General features: G+C 46.2%; 1 protein-coding gene across 4 annotated transcripts in view; it reads left to right on the top strand.

The window, feature by feature from the left end:
* Positions 1-15,081, top strand: part of SERTAD2 (SERTA domain containing 2) — an 83,857-nt gene extending 68,776 nt beyond the window's left edge. For 3 of the 4 annotated variants that reach the window (XM_068408486.1, XM_068408495.1, XM_068408505.1), the window contains one exon: positions 12,038-15,081. In XM_068408486.1, coding sequence (XP_068264587.1) covers positions 12,038-12,986 — 949 coding nt within the window. In that variant the 3' untranslated portion in view covers positions 12,987-15,081. Of the gene's footprint in view, positions 1-5,978; positions 6,067-12,037 lie in introns of those variants that run through there. The other variant, XM_068408514.1, reaches the window with a different exon arrangement.
* Positions 15,082-16,539: the final 1,458 nt, after the last annotated feature.

Below are 16,539 nucleotides of genomic sequence, written 5' to 3' on the forward strand. Positions count from 1 at the left end.
ATTGGCTCTTCTAAACAACCCTGCCCCTTTCCTCCCCTGACTAAAGTATTCCAGAAATAACTTGCGAATGAATCGAAGAGAGAGAATATTTTCTCTGTGTGTAACATACAGTGTAAAGCTTCCTGTTGCTGCTGTGCTTCCCGGAGCTGGCAGTGGAATATACGTGATACATATGTGCTCTGATGAGGTTTGTTTTTTTTTTTTAATTGTGGGGAAAATCAGTGTAATACTATCTTGGGTGAGGTGAATGGGTCGTGCCTGACTGAATATGAAATGAAGTTTAGGAAATTTAGTTTCAGTTTCCTGATCTCTTCTCCTTCTGTATTTTCCACTCCCAATTTGCAGATTTAGTTTGTGGTTAAGTTTGTTTGTTCTATGTTAATTGTCCTGTACTAAGCATGCTTCAAAATGTGGGCTTAATACATACGTTGTTAACATATGCTATTAAAAGGATGTTCACATGTAAGTTTAAATTATTTATTCGAGAATGTTTAAATTGCTACACATAAAAGTTACATGGATCCAATGGTGGCTGTTTTAAATTAAGAGTATTGCTTTGGTGTAGTAGTTTTTGTTGTGAAATCAAGCAGGTGCCATGAAAAATGGGATCTTTCCTGTCTCTAACTTGTAGCTGCTAGAGGTTGAGAATAGTTCAAGGCTGGCCAAAGTTCCCTTTATCAGTTTTCAGAAGGCTCCTTCGTTGGATGTGAAAACACTTGCTGCGTTTCAACAAATGCAAGAGCTTTTAGTACACTGGACTGAAAGGCCAACAGTTATCATCTTGTCTAACATCACTTAACACCGTCTTAGCAAACTTTCATGTCAAACTTTAACTACCCTTTTTTTTTGTTTGTTTTCATTGGTGGCGGAGAAATGTCCAACAGCTTTTCTACCTCTTTAAGAGAAACTTGGTGGTGGGTGGGTGCTTTTTCACAGAATATACTTATTTGCAGGGCTGTGGTCATTTCATTTAAGCAAAAATGTTGAAAACAACTCATATGCCATATAGCTGCTTTAAAAAATGCTAGGGAAACACCACCTTTCTTTTCTTCTCTTTTAACTTTCACTAGCAAGAAACAGGGTAGCAAATAAAACCTGCAGGCCAGAAACTAAAATGACTTGTCATTGCTGGGATGTATGCTGCATTTTGCAGTATATGTTTCTTTAGAGGTTTTTTTTTTTTCCTTTCCTCTTCTTCCCCCTTGCAATTCGCTGCTTTTCAGTTTGACTGCGATAATTTATTCAACACTGTTTTCAGAGCAATAACCTACTTTTTGGCAAACCATTCAGTTCTTTCCACAGTAGCGTGAGTGGGTTTTTTCTCCCCCATGTGTTTATTACGGGTCTACGACAAGGGGGAAAAACAAGGTATCTTTGCGGAAAAGATGCTACGATACGCTTGAAAGCAAGGATTCAATCCAAGTAATTATACGTACATAAGAAAAACTCGCTCTTATTATACACAAAGGGGTCTCGTCTCTCTCGGATGCACGCACAATTCTCATTAACCTTTGTAGGAATTGTACGCATCCAGTGAAGACGGGTTTGCGGTACTCAGTCCCTACCTAGGCTAAAAATATCAGCTAGACCGTGACATGCGTGTGCCAATAGAGATGTCTTGTAAAATCCAACACTATGTTGCCATAATCTATTGTTCAGAGCGACGTTGCAGGGGAGGAGGGATGTGTAGCCGGTCTTGCTATTTCATCATTCCCCCTTCGAGTCTGACCAGTCGCATGTCATTGCAGGCGTGTAATTTTAGCAGTGAAAAGGGAGCGTGTGTTTGCTAGCCTGTGTCGCTTTCTGCGGCCGTGCTAGCTCTTTCAGATTGTTTTGAATTTAATTTACAAGTAAGGTGCCTCTTTTTAGCCAGCACTTTGGCTGTGCCGATGCTTGCCGGCTCTGCAGTGGGAAGAAATGGCAGGCAGTCAGCCCTTGGCTGAATCGGGCCCTGAAGCGGTACACAGCCGTCTTAATTGCTGCTGCTCCACCGCTTGGAGAGATGATATCCCTGGTTCTCCCAGCGTGGAGCTGCGTGCACCGGCTCCAGCGTGGCTCCTTGCCCACCAGTGGGGAGATTTCATCGTGCCATGGTCCTGCTTGCAGGACCGGCATCTCCTCCTCCTGTGCAAGGATGCACGGCGTACCGGACTTGTGAAAAGAAACCGTGATGTGGAGCAGGGGGAGCTTCTTGGCTCATCCCTGGGAGGCTTGTGTGTAGAAGCCCTCGTGTATTATTTGTGTGACAACAAGCAGAGTCTGCTGAATAATCAGCTAATCACGTAGTGAAGTCCGAGGAGCTGGCCTAGTGCTGTGCCTGGTTTTATTTACTGCAGCTCTGATTTCCTACTACTGATGCCTAGGTGTGTAATGCAGCTCCTGGTCCTCGCGCTTTTGATATTGGCAGCAGAGTTGCTCAGCTCGTGTGTATGCAGCGCGATATAATTTGATTCACGCTTGGCAGGCCTGGCTGCTTCCTTAACGCTGCCACGTGGAGACCCAAATTTCAGCATAACCTCGTCCCAGCTCTTTGGGGTGGCTCTTTGAAGCAGAGAGTCTCAGCCAGGCTGATCCCTGGTGAGGAGACTCCCCCGTGTTGGCACGGACGCTGTTGTGAGTGGATGGTGTGTGCAGCCGTCCTGGGGAAGGACGTAAAGAGGATTCAGCACAGAGGTGACCCGAGGAGATGGCAGCTTTGCCATCTTGCTGAAAATCTCTCTCCCTGCCTGTGACTAACCCTAACAAAACAGCTCCCAGTAGTGGGAAGGGGGGAATCCTCTAACCCGGTCTGGCTCAAAGCAGGTACTGCTGGGGTTGGTGGTCAGCGAGGCTGCATCTGCACCAGGCCTGCAGAGGGCTGGGGTGGCATTAGCAGTCATAGAAAGCTTGTTTCATAAAACTTCCAGTTAAGGACAAGGCCAAAAAAGGACAGGCTGGGGTCTTGTTTGCATCGGCTGGGCGCTGGTGGAGGATGCTGATGGGAAGTCCTGTCTGAAGCAGAACATGTGAGAACTGACATTTTGCCTGTGTGAGACCTTTGAGAGAGAAACTACTTCTGCTGGGCAATCCAAACCTGTTCTTTTTTCCAGTAAAGACAACTGCCTTCCTGTATGTGAACAAAACCTATTTTGAATAAATGTTTTCTAGCCCCAGTATGTTACAAAGCTACATCCCTCCTCTTGCTTCGTACTGAGAAGTTGTCAGAGTTGCTCAGAGCTTTTGCTCTTGACTTGAGCCTCCCAGCTGGTTTGAAGTAGCCCAGCTAGCTTTCCACGCACGGAACCTGCGCGGTCTTGTTCACCACCTAATTCTGCCAGGGTAGTCTTTAATGGTTTAACAAGCTAACAAGTGCTCATCTGATTTAAACTTGCGTTACGTTCTGCTACCCTGATAGAATTCCTAATATTATAAACACCCTTAATAACACGGCTATAATCTAGAAAACCTGCTCTCCTTTTTCCAAACAATTACTTAATGAGGCAGTAATTTATTCTAAGCTATATTTATTGGAGCCCATTCCAGCTTTATCAGACATACTCTGGTGTGTGCAGTTAGTCAAAAACATTAAAACTGCTCAGCTTCTTCCAAGGGAACATGTTACATTTAGCAAACTGACAGCATTAGAAACTGTTTCCAATTTAATAGAAGCATATGTTTCCTGCAAGGCTTAACACACTACAGAGCTGGAGATTGCCTTAGACTGTGGCTTTGCCTTTTTTTAGCGTGGTGAAAAGGAGCTGGAAACTGAAGGCAGAAGTGGAGTTTGTAGTTGTGTTTTGGGTTGTTTTGCTCGCTTTTGTTTTCCAGAGAGCCTTCTAGCAGGGCTTTGACGGGCTGCGAGTTTAAGAAACTCTCAAGAAAGCGGTGTGGGCGGCGCGCGGCGAGCTCTCGCTCGAAACGCAGTTTCTGATCATTAACAAACAGCAAGAGCTTGCTTTGCCCTCTGGGCCTCAAATAGTACAGTATGCAACAAGGGAGAGCAGGCAAGGCACGAGGATGGAAACAGTAGGATCAGATTACAGTTTCAAAATATCGCTGGAACACGTTGGCTGGCGTTACGCTATTGACTGGCTTCATAATTGCATTGCTTATTTGCTAGGGAAGGCTTCACCTCACTTTGTGATTAACTCTCCTTCAGGGACCTGAGGACTCCAGGCTCCGACTACCAAAGTCGAGCCCCATGGGAGCTGCGTGACTTGAGATGCTCCTCAAACGGGAGTCTGAGCTTCCTCTGATGTCTTGTCCTCTGTTTGCCGGGAGGTTTCCTTGTGCAGTCCCTAGCTAATTCCTGCTTAGATTAGCCTCCGAAAGTCACCCACTATGGTTTCCCTTCTTATTTCGATTTTAACTTGAGACTAGAAAAGACCGCTGTCACTCAGCTTGCTGATTGCTTTCCCCCAATCTTCATTCCCGGGTGCCTGAAGCAGGGGGCTGAGGCTGCATTTCTGTAGGGAGAGGGAGCTTCCCTTCTCGTTAAATGCAGGAGCGGGGTGCTTCCCACCGGGGTGCTGAGCAGCTTTGCTTACCTCTCTGCTACTTCTGGAAGAGCTGAGGTTCACCCATCCACCACAGGAGATGGGAAGAGTTAGGTCCCTGTAAAATATACGTGAAAAATACCTGCCACTTAGAGTTACTGCTGGCACTGACAGCCTTGCAGCAAAGGCTTGCAAACATAAAAACAATTCCCTGTACTCTCTGGAAGCACAGAGCTACCCAGGAGGCCAATTTTTTGATATAGCTCTAAAGGAGAGTTTTGTAAGTGCTTATTAAAGCTCACTCAGTTTAAAAAAAAAAAAAAAAAAAAAAAGGCAGCCAGAACTAATGTAACATGTAAGTGTTGGGGAAAACAAACCTTGTAAATGGGGAAAGTCTGAGCACTGGGTCTGGAGAAGACAGAAACCTCAGCACAGCTCTGTTCCCTGTACCTCTTGTCTAGGGTTGGGGTTTTTGTTTTCTAACTTGCGTGTGTCATGAGACCCAGTTCTTACCAGGCAGCGGTTGTCAGGAGTCCTCTCTAGCCAGGCAACATGGATGCATTACACTTGAACAAGTAAAAATCTGCATCAGATCCTGAGAAGCAGCCTTGCAAGAAAAAAAAGAAACGCCCCACACCACCCGTCAGCGTACAAACTGGGAGCCAGCTGCAGCATATTGAACGTAGCCGTGCGTTACTGCGTGGTACACGCTGTACTAGCTCCCAGGGATGCTGCCGTGCCAGGATTTAAAGACCCCGATGTCAACAGATGAAGTCTTCAAGGAGGGGTGATTTTCATCACGCAGTGGCTGTCGACTCTGAAAGTCTGTGTTGCTTATTTACTTCAGTCCTGGGGTGAAACCTCGACACCTGGGCTGTTCAGCTTTCTTCCTTGTTTTTAGTGAGGCTGCGAGAGGGTGCCAGATTTCTACTGGCGTTCCCCTCGACTGTTTCCTTTCCTTTCCAGCTTTGAATGGGAGGAGGATGCCTGCTCTCTCGGAGGGCAGGCCAGCTCCCAGCTGCCGGCACAGGTTTGCTCTGCTCTGCCAGGATCCTGCAGGCCAAGGAGCATCGTTCTGCGGTGGGTTAACCTGTGGTCCTGCCCTGAGGGGGTCTTCCCAAGATGCGGCAGCTTTCCTTCTGTCTGCCATGGCCTTGGGGATGTGGAAACAGGGACGGGGAGAGAGAGTTTTACCTGTTTGCCTCCCTGGCTCTAGGGGACAGATGCTTTGAAGTTGTGGGGACTGGTTACAAGTTCAGGTGGTCCCTCAGGCTGGATCTGGCAGCACTGAAATGCCTCACGGCAGCCTGCCTCTGCTAGCTCAGAGGATCTAGCCCTCGTCTTGCCAGTTGAACCCAGTTGGCACAAAAGTCCTTTTTATTTTGGTCCTGCAGCTATCTATGCCAAATCCTGATCCTGCTGAAGTCAGTAACAAAACACTCATTGACTACCGTTGGGCCAGGATACAGCCAATGCAACCCTCAAGGATGAGGAGTGAGGGATGGAGGAGAGGAAAATAATATTTCATGTGCCAGAAGTGACACAGAAAGCGCTTGCGTAATTTACTGGATAGAGTCTCCGAGAAACTCTGGTGAGGTTCATTTACACCTGGGGTTTGGGAAACTTTGTTTTGGGAATGAAATGTGCAAATTCAATGTTCTTTTTGTGGTTTGGGGGGCTTTTATAGGGGGCTTTTGTGTTTTTTTTCTTTCTGCACACGTGTGTGTGTGAAGTAGTATTTTATTTTAATTCCTCCAAGTTGCCGCCTTCTTTCTCTTCCCCCCTCACCCCCTGTGGTTTTAATTACCCAAGATTTCAGAAAGTAACGGGTCCTGCTTTAAACTCCACTTTTTGCACGAGCCCCTGCTGCTCACATCTCTCCTTGGGCCTTTTGCTGCGTGGGGAGGAACGGTTGCCTGTGGACTCTGGGGTTTAATGGTTTTTTACCTTTTTGAGCAACATGGAGTTTTTTCTAAAAGTGAACCTTGCTGTATTAAGCTGTTCATCCTCTAGACCTGACTGATAGGGTGACGTAAATATGTGAGTGGAAATGTGGCTTAAAGATCCTTTTCCGACATCCCTCTTGGTGTTTGGTTCCTCTTTCTTTTTTACCTTCCTCTCTGCCTTGATGAGCGGGGAGGGAGGTGGTGGGTTGTGGAATTGATTTCCAAGAAAAGCCCTCAGTCTTGAGAGACGTTTTAAACTAAACTATTAAAAGCCTCGGAGAATTAACATTAAAGGGTATTTTTATTATTGGCGAGATAACCAAATCACTTATTCCCCTCCATTTTTATATATCAAGTGCTTCCCTATGCCAAACTCCCAATTATTAAAGACTTCAGAAATAGTCCAGCAGTGACAAGGTATAACGTCCTAAGTATAATTGATAAATATAATACTTCTGTCACGATGTGCGCATACCTCTGTCCTCTGGAGAGCGAAGGATTCGTCACTTAAGTGGGCTCAGAGACAGAGTCAGGCATTGCACAAGCTTTTCTGTGTTTAATCGGTGATGGTTGACTCCAGAGAACCACCCGCTCCAGGCTGATTATCTCTTCTGCTGAGCCCCAACTGCATTTTTTTTCCCAGCTCTGTCTGAAGAGCATGCAGAGCCAATAAAAGGGAGCTAAATGACATACAAATGAAAAAAATATATATTACTTTTGTTTTTCAATTAAGAAAAGCCAACTCCCAAACAATGCTAGGGTTTCTCTGGCTCTGAGGCGCGTGCAATCACCCTAAATGGGCAAAAAAGCAAGTTGAATGTTTCTCAGCAACAATACTTCAGCTTTTGGGTCTGGGTCTTCCAGAGCTGGAGCCAACTGGTGGATAATATTGGGGAAGATCTCCAAGTAACTCCCATCCTGTGCCCCAATCCCCAGATAAATGCAGTTTTTCTATTGCCTTTCTTCAGCTTTCTGGTTCCACATACCTAAGTAACATTGAAAACTAACTTGCATACCAAAACCCTGCAACACCCTTTATTAAAACAACAACAACAAAGCAACATCCCGTCTCAACTCTTCACGCTTGGCCCTGAAATGACGTTTGCTGGGAGACGGATGGAAATGCAGCAGAAATACATCTGGCTGGGATTGCTGCTCAGCCAAAATAGATGCACGAAAGACCCTCCATGGACGTGACCCTTTGTCACTGCCTGTCCGGTCTTGCGTTTTGGTGGGTCGCTGTTGTCTGGCTATCCCCGTTATGGCCATATGACTTGCTAGGCGATCTCTGTCTTCTGACACTTGGGAGGGTGTGGGTATATCTCATTTTGTACTGATTTTTGGCCAACCCGCTCTGTAAGTTTGGCGTTTTCATTTTCTCAGTAGGAGCTTTGGCTGGAAGTGCTGGGAGCAAAGTTTTTGAGATGAACAGAACTGAACCAGATCAAATGTTGGCTTTGTACAGCTTGCCTTTTTTTTTTTTTTTAATGTTCACTTTCTTAAGACGTAAAACATCGATCTCTTAACGTAGGCATGAAACTCTTGGTCGAAGGAGTGAAGAGGTGGTTTGAACAGGCAACGTTGTCTTAAGCTGTGGTGGTCAGAAACTATGAAATTCCTTTATGGCGATGCAGAGGAAGGCTTGCAAGCCCAAAATCATGTCTGTTTTTACCAACTCAGTTGGTCTAAAAAGATACTGCCTCTTTGCTTCGCTTAGAATGAATAAAGTGATTTACGGAAACTGGAGGAAAATGTTTTTACAATTCCCATTTGCGTGCCAGAGGAGAAGGGAATAAAATAAAACTCTATAAAACTGAAAGCCTAGTGGTGCTCTTTTGAGCCCCCTGTTCGGGGGAATAGAACCCCCTTGCTTAGGGTGGCATCCTGCTTTGCTGCTTAATGGTTAAACCCATGTCAAGAGAACATTAGTGGGGAAAAGGAAACTGAAAGCTGTGCTGGAAAGCTGGGAGGTGAAATTGGGAGTTGCCTGATCTATTTTATCTTTTGAAGGGACAAGCCGTGAACAAAACTATGTGAAGACTGAGTGAGATGTCAAAGCTTGACAGTCCTACATACAGGAAACCTCGAATCATTTCAAAGCTTCCTGGAAAATGACGTAGTGAGGTTATTGTGTTTACTAATGATGATCCTATAGCTCTTACTGATCAGCTTAAAAAAATGTCTTAACTACCAGCACCTCCATCTTGGATGCAAATGGGCTCAGTTGGGTTCATTTGAAATGCTTGCCAACATCCCCTGACACTAATCATTAATAATCAAGCGCAAGGAACGGAGCGTGGCCACCCGAATGGTCCGTTTTCTTTATCGGGGGAAAAAGGTTGGCTTTGTACAGTGAATATTTTTGTACGTTCCTGGCAGAGCCTGACAAACTTCGAAACTCTCTTAGTCCCCAAGCCATTTAAAAATTTCTCCTTTAAATAGAGCATTGCGGAAGGAGCATTGGTATGTCTTTAGGACAGAGTCTGTCTTTTTTCAGGGGGAGGAGATAGTAGGAAGGGACAGAAAGCTGCTAGCTCTCCTCCTAACCCATCGCTGCTTTGAGAACGTGCTGGACTTGGGCAGGGGTTTCAATTCTTGCTAGCCCGGTCCTCCCTTTCTTGCTCTATCTGTCCAAAGTAGGAGGAAGTGTGTTTGTCGTGAACATTTGAACAGCAAAGCCCCCCCACACACACACCCCAAACCCACTTGCACAGCTCTGGAGTAGTCCATGGAAGTGACACTAGGGAGCAGAGAAAAACCAGACTTCGGCAGGAGTGCTGAATTTCAGAGGTTTTGTTCACCCGAGATTCCAGGCGCGGGGATCGCTGGTCGCTGGCCAAGGAGCTTGGATGGCAGCCTACCCATTCCTCAGCTCCACTCAGCTTGCTCCCTCCCCCCGGCCTTTCTTTTTTTAATTGCATAATATGCTTGAAAATGATCTGGATTTGGAACTTATTTTTAACCAGAAGAGGCTCGCTTTACCCAATCTGATTTGGGATTTAACATCCAGCAAATGCTTTCTGAAGCTCTATTTTTTTGCATTGAAGCCCTGACTTCTTTTGCCCCCTCTCCCCCTTTGCAAGGGCTCTTTGCTTTTAAACATTCATCAGCCATTGTTGGGGATGTTTGCAAGTCTTTAGCTACTGCAGGACCGGTGCGTGACAATCAAATTCATGTTAGACCTGCCTTGGTGCAGTCATTTCACGGGCGTGGATCCCGTTGGGGAAACTGGGAATTGTACTCAAATAAGGCAGGCGAATTTTGTCTCCTAGACGATAGCTAGGCGATAGCTGCATAATAAAGCTTGTGTGAGAGGAGTCAGGTTTGGGGTTAAAAATCTATTTATATGCCTTTTGCGACTTCTCTCTGGGTAGCTGGGGCTGGAAAGCATCTTCCATTTTTTTTTTTTTTTAAAAAAATGGGGCAGAAATCTTCATGTCATTTTATTAGCGTTTTGTTAAATGGAGGGAGAGATGCTGGGGTGAACAGGGGGCTCTCTGTGATCCTGTTAAAAGAAAAGGGCAGTGGGTTAGCACTCCAGCACCTCACCACTCTACCCGGGACAACGAGCGAGGAAAGCCAAACGTTAGCCCGGAGATGTGGGAGCAGGCTGAGTGTGGGGTGCTGCTCTGCGACGCCTGCGATCCTACCCCTGCCTCCGCAGGACTCTTCCTCGGCTGATTTGATGCAGCCCATGGGACAGGCGAGTGAAGTGTAGTAACGGCTTCTGCTCCTTCTAGTTGTGATTTAGATGGGGTAAACCAGCTTGTCTGGTAAACTGGGTCCATGCAGGTAGTGGGGGAGAGAGTCAGCGGGGACCTGCCATCTCACAAGCGCTGAAAGAAGTGCCTGTTGCGGGGACCATGCCGTTTCACCCGAGTGATCGCAGATATTTCAACAAACCAAACCCTGGCTACTCACCAAAGATGGGTGGTGGTGTGGGGCAGAGGGTTTCTGACCCTAACGCCCTCCCCGTTCAGATGCATGTCATTAGGTTGTGCCTCTGCCGCAGCACAGCAATGCCTTCGTTCCTCTGTGTTTGGGGGGATCTTCATGTCACAAAAATAACAGTGGCAAAATGAGGCTGAGACTGTGCTGTGTAGAGGAGCATTTCCAGGTGCTCTGAAACATCCTGGAAGAGACAGCACCAGGGATTGAACTGCCCTACTTACTCTGAGCTCAGAAATGATTTATGATGTGGGGCAAGTTTGGTAAAATTCCCTTTGTATCCTTCTTCAAAATCTGCCATCAGACCAGGAGAAAATCGCATGCATTTACGCAGATTTTTTGTTCCTTAGAAAGCCGTACGGCATTCTTTTGTTCTCAAATGAAACCTGACATGGATGTAGTCCTGAGCGTGAGGGACACGCTTCGATGGGGGAGAAGTGAAGACAAATGGTGCATCTGGAGCGATGCAGCCTTGCTCTGGTGCAAAAGCTATTCTGGCTGTGGCTAGCAAGCTCCGGAAAGTTGTACCGGAGGAAGCAAAGGCTGCTGGCGTCACCTTAGCCAGGCAGAAGCTGAGGAAAGGATTTCAAACACCGCCATGTGAAAATGCTTCCCGTACCCAGAGGAGCAGGGGGTGAGAGCGCAGCCTACCCCAGCCCTCTGTCAGAGCTGCCATTGCTTCATGCGCAGGTGGGGACGCAGCGAATCCCCCCTCCAGTGCGAGGTGGGATTCAGACTGTGGGACTAGGGGTGCTCCTGGGCCCCGGTTCCTGGAGGGGGTGCTCAACGCTTCAGGAGACACCAAACTCCTTGGGAGCTTCCTGAGGCAGATGCCCCCATCCTCAAACTGTGACCCAGGCACGGTCAGGAGTGAAGGCCCTGGCTGCAGCAGCAGAGTGTAGTGCAGAGGATGGTCTTAGGGATTAGACTAAAGGACCTGACAGATCTTCTTCATCTGTAATTTATCTAATTCTGAGTGTAAAAACTGCATTTCCTGCTCTAATAGTTCAGCCCTTATGCGATCACTTAAATAAACCCACGTGGTCAGATATGCGTAGATCCTGGTGTGCGCCAAAGCGTTGACTCTCCTGAGTTCACCGGGAAGGTTTCTCCCAGTACACAATTGCTTGAGCCTCACTCCCCTTCCCCCTGTGAACACCCTTTTGAATAAAAAGGGAAATTCATTGTAAGCCCCTCGGTGTATTATGGTTGTATTCCCAGGCATGGTACTGCAGTGGTCAGGAAATTTAAAGGGATGTTCAATATAGTAGCTGTAGCTTGTGCACCTCCATGCAGATATTTGGGGACCACGTGCTTAACGTCTGCAAGAGGGAAATTTGCTGCCAAGCGCGCAAGGGCTTGAGTTTTATAGATGCTGTTTGAATTCCTGCTTGGAATTTACCAGCATAGCCTTGCTTAAACACCGTGGACCAGAGCACTGCGTTAAGGCGGCTTCTGCTTCCTCATCACCCTACTGCGGGCCAAGAGTGAGCATTTATGTGGACAGATTTCCACTCGTGACTTAGGGGTAAGTGAGGAGGTGACAGAGCAGCCAATCTGTCCCCACCGCACGTGCAAGGGAGTAGGGGGACTGGGGGTCGTGATTCAGGCGGGAAGAATGGGCTTCAGGCTTTGCTGGCTTCATCGGTCTCTTCTCTTTCTTTTCAGATATATGTTGGGGAAAGGAGGAAAGCGGAAGTTTGACGAGCATGAAGATGGGTTGGAAGGCAAAGTGGTGTCTCCTACTGATGGTCCCTCTAAGGTGTCTTACACCTTACAGCGTCAGACTATCTTCAACATTTCCCTTATGAAACTTTATAACCACAGGCCATTAACAGAGCCAAGCTTGCAAAAGACAGTTTTAATTAACAACATGTTGAGGCGAATCCAGGAAGAACTCAAACAAGAAGGCAGCTTGAGGCCCGTGTTCGTGACAGCTTCGCAGCCCGCTGACCCTCTCAGCGACAACTTCCGTGAGGCCCAGCCGGCGTTCAGCCATCTCGCCTCCCAGCCCCTTCTCCCCACTGACTTCGTAAGCACTACGCCCCTGGAGTCTTGCCTCACCCCAGCCTCTTTGCTTGAGGACGACACTTTTTGCACTTCCCCGACTGTCCAGCACGATGGTCCAACAAAACCACCACCTCCTGCTCTCCAACCAGTAAAGGACAGCTTCTCCTCAGCCTTGGACGAAATCGAGGAGCTTTGTCCAGCACCTACCTCCGCAGAGGCAGTAGCAGCCGAAACAGCAGCCGATGACTCTAAAGATCACCCCAGCGAGTCCAGCATTCAAAAGCCCGAGAGCCTCCCGGAGAGCAGAACGGCCGAATCAAAACTCATGGACTCGCTACCTAGCAACTTTGAGATCACGACTTCCACAGGTTTCCTCACAGACTTGACCCTGGATGATATTCTGTTCGCTGACATTGATACGTCCATGTATGATTTTGACCCCTGCACGTCTGCCACGGGGGCTGCCTCAAAAATGGCTCCCGTCTCAGCAGATGAGCTCCTAAAAACTCTCGCTCCCTATAGCAGTCAACCGGTAACTCCAAATCAGCCTTTCAAAATGGACCTCACAGAACTGGATCACATCATGGAGGTGCTCGTTGGGTCTTAAAATATAGAAATAGAGCAACTTTTTTTTTTTTTTTTTTAAAAAAAAAAATTAATTTTAAGTACCAGTATATACACTTGGTAGTATTTCCATAGTCCCTCCCACCCCCCAGTTCACAGCACTGTGCATGCGTCCTTGCTTGCCTTTTTGGAAAAGAAAAGGATCACACTAGTTTTTGCTTCAAGCAGAGTTGGAGTGCCTTCATCCATGTATGACCACTTCTAATGTATTTTTTTTAAAGTGGTTCCTCAAGGAAGACCGAATATCCTGGTATAGGAAAGAATATGTATTGTAGACAATGTTATGTTATTACAAAAAAAAGAAAAACAAAAAAAGAAAAAAAAAATTGTAAAAGCTAAGCACAAGGATTATGTTGGGGAAAAGCTGTAAATTGCATGTGCATATTTGTCTATTTTTTCTATAAGTTTTATTGCAAGAGGTAAAAAATTTTATTATTTAGATAATCTCAATACCATTTTAGCCCTGTATAGGTTGACTTAGCAATTCAGCCTTTTGGAGGCATTAACCTACTCCTCTTTAAGTGTTGCATTTACATGGCTGTTTAGAAACTGCTGCCCAAATTTATTTTATATTTTTGTACAGATTCTGCAGTTTATGATATTGTTTTTTCTAAAAAACAAATGCTGTTTATACAAACAAAAAAAAATAGCTATTTTGATAGGATTTGCTCACATAGTTCCTGCATAATTCAGATGTACAAGAACCACTTGTACTTTTATACAGAGTTGTAATGTTTTATATGTGTATGGTGCAAAGAGAAAATTGGATCAAAGAAGCCTGCAGTCGGTTTCCCTGAATGCAAACAAACAAACAAAAAAAAAAAAGTGCTTTAAGAAAGGGCTGGGAGCTGCTTCTGTAGGAGTTTCACAAGTGTTTGCTCCCTGCTGTACCCACTGCGCACTACTGTGATTCCTGAAACTTAGAGCCATGTCCTTTTCCAACACGTATGTGAAGCAGTTGGCAGGAAACAGTTGTGGAACTTCACCTGAAGAGGGCCCGAGCACCGCCGTGGCTGCAGCCCCCAAGCCCGCCCGTGTCCCCTTGCCGGGGCATCCATCCCTCGTGACGTGGAGCGCCTTAACACGGCAACAGATCAGCACTTCCTCACCCGAAGCTCCTGGGAATGGTTTTGAGGGGAAACGTGCCCATTGCCCACCAAGAGCCAACCTCTCGCGGCGATCTTCCTGACCGACGGGCGGCTGTGCGGAGCGGGCAGAAGACTGCCGGTGGCAGCGTCCACTCGCCCTTTCTTGGAGCATTTTCTCCTTCCCTCTCCCCACCTCACTGTGCTAAGTGCTGAAAAAAAAGGCAACTTCAGTATTACTGCAGTGAAGCTCATCTCTTACCTGCACTGGATGGACTTGCTTTAATATCCATTGCTGTCGAAACTGGAGCCAGTCGCGTTACATCACTTGGCATCTCGTATTGGGTTGGTTTCTTGTATCAACTGCGTTACCTGCTTTACACTTTATAGACCCGTTTTACAACGAAGATGCAGACACAGCTTTCTATGCATGGGTCCCGCTCCCCATAACACCTGAGAAGTCTTCTCATTACTGCACCGATAGCATTTTTTTAAACAAGTTCATTGTGGTGTACATTTAATTTAAAACAAACAAACAAGATCTGTTTGCAATGTATCATGCCTATTGCTGAAGTTGCTATGGCATTTTAGGTTTTTTTTCAATGGTACTTTAGCTGTTGAGCGCCGGTTACAACCTATATTGTTGACATGCCTATGGCTTCTTTAGGAATAACTTTTATATTTATTTAAGAAAATTTAAATTATGTTTTTACGTCATTTGGCAATATTCAGTCAAGTTCTGCTCCCTTCTTGTCATGGATGAAATTGGGTCTTGTCTGCCTTTGAAGGAGGCGGCATTTTTATAAATTGGCACTTTAAACCAGGCCATATATATTTATTAGTAGATAGATAGATAGATGTAACGTAGAGGTGCACACAGGCACAGTATAAAAGCAAATACATTTTGCAATGAAGGAACTCCTAATAGAAATGAAATGCATCATGTACAATTAAAAAAAAAAAAAATGTACTTTTTGGCTCTTAATTCATCTGCCAGGGTGAGATGTGGGGCTGGGGGGGGGAAATGGGTGGGTGGGGGGGGTGGGTTGTTTTCTTCTTTTTTCCAAGCAGCAGGGTGCTGATGGATTTGCAGTCGTTTCCTTACACATAATAATAATAATAATAATAAAAAAAAAGTAAGTTATTGCTTCAAACAGAAAACCATTGACCAAGCATAGCTTTAGGGACCATCGGAAGTGAGGGGGTGGGGAAGGAGCGGGGACAGCTCCGTCCGACACCTGGCAGTGACCGGACTATGCTCAGCCACCCTCCTTGGCCCTTGTAGGAAAACAAAACAGCCCTGTTGGATTCTGCACCTCTTGTAACTGGAGTAACTGGGAAAACATTAGCCATGCCAGAGGGGGGTGTCTGTCAGTCTGCACAGACCTGTAGGCACATGGTAACATCAGCAGTTCATGCGTAGCTTGGTAAGCACCTGCCTTACCGTGGTTGAACACTGATTTACAGTATTGCTGGAACTGCCCTCCCCCCACTTTTGTTTTTTGGGATGACTTATGCATTTAACCACATATCACACGCGAGGCAAAAGTTCCCATCCATGCCCTTTTTGGAGAGCTGCGCTGTTCTAAGTGCGGGTAGTTGAAGTTTTCGTATCCGCAGAACAGGCGAGGAGCTCTTAAATCCCCTTTACCACTCAGAGGCTGATGTCTGTGTATCCTTGGTGCTGAAGCTGTGTATCCTATGGCAGAGTCCTGACGGGAATCCCATAGGACATGAACATACCTGACTTAGGGGACTGGGTTAGCAAGGCTGGTGCTGCTCTGTAAGCGCGGCAGGCGATGGAGAGAAGGGCTCAAGCTGCGGCTTTCTCCCTGCACGGTCACTTACTGTCTCTAGCGTGGCCTTTGCCATGGTCCTAACAAACAGCAGCCACAGGTGGAATGTCTCTGAGACCTACACCAGGGATGGAGATTGACATTAATGTGCAATGAAGTGACAAGATGGGAGCAGAATAAGAGAGATTTGGATTTGAAGTGATTTTTTTTGTTTTTCATAAATTATTTATTCATTTTTTTTCCTTCTGTAAATATATTTATTTTATTGTGAAGCTAACAACATCTGGATTGTAACATGTACAGAATGTATGGTAGGAATGTATTCTCTTGTAGGAATGTAAATCTGTATGAAAAAGGGTAAGGGAGCCAGATTCAGAGAAAAAGGAATTGAGTTCCAGTCAGGATATGCACGGTTCACATGACTTCCTTCCGCCCCTCCGCCCCCTCTTTTTCTAATATGGGTCTGGTTGTTTGACATATGCAAAAAAAAAAAAAAGTATGGATGAGGGACAGTTTTATGTTCAAAATTAGTCCTAGTCAGGCTCCTGCCCCCTCAGCTTCTTCAGCCTGGCCTCCCCTGGCACTCTGCTGGAATCTGCGACAGGAGCCAGGAGCAAACGCCATGACCTCCATCGCGCTGACCTGGGAAATGGTG

The sequence above is a fragment of the Nyctibius grandis genome, chromosome 1, assembly GCF_013368605.1.
Source record: "Nyctibius grandis isolate bNycGra1 chromosome 1, bNycGra1.pri, whole genome shotgun sequence".
Taxonomy (NCBI): Eukaryota; Metazoa; Chordata; class Aves; order Nyctibiiformes; family Nyctibiidae; genus Nyctibius; species Nyctibius grandis.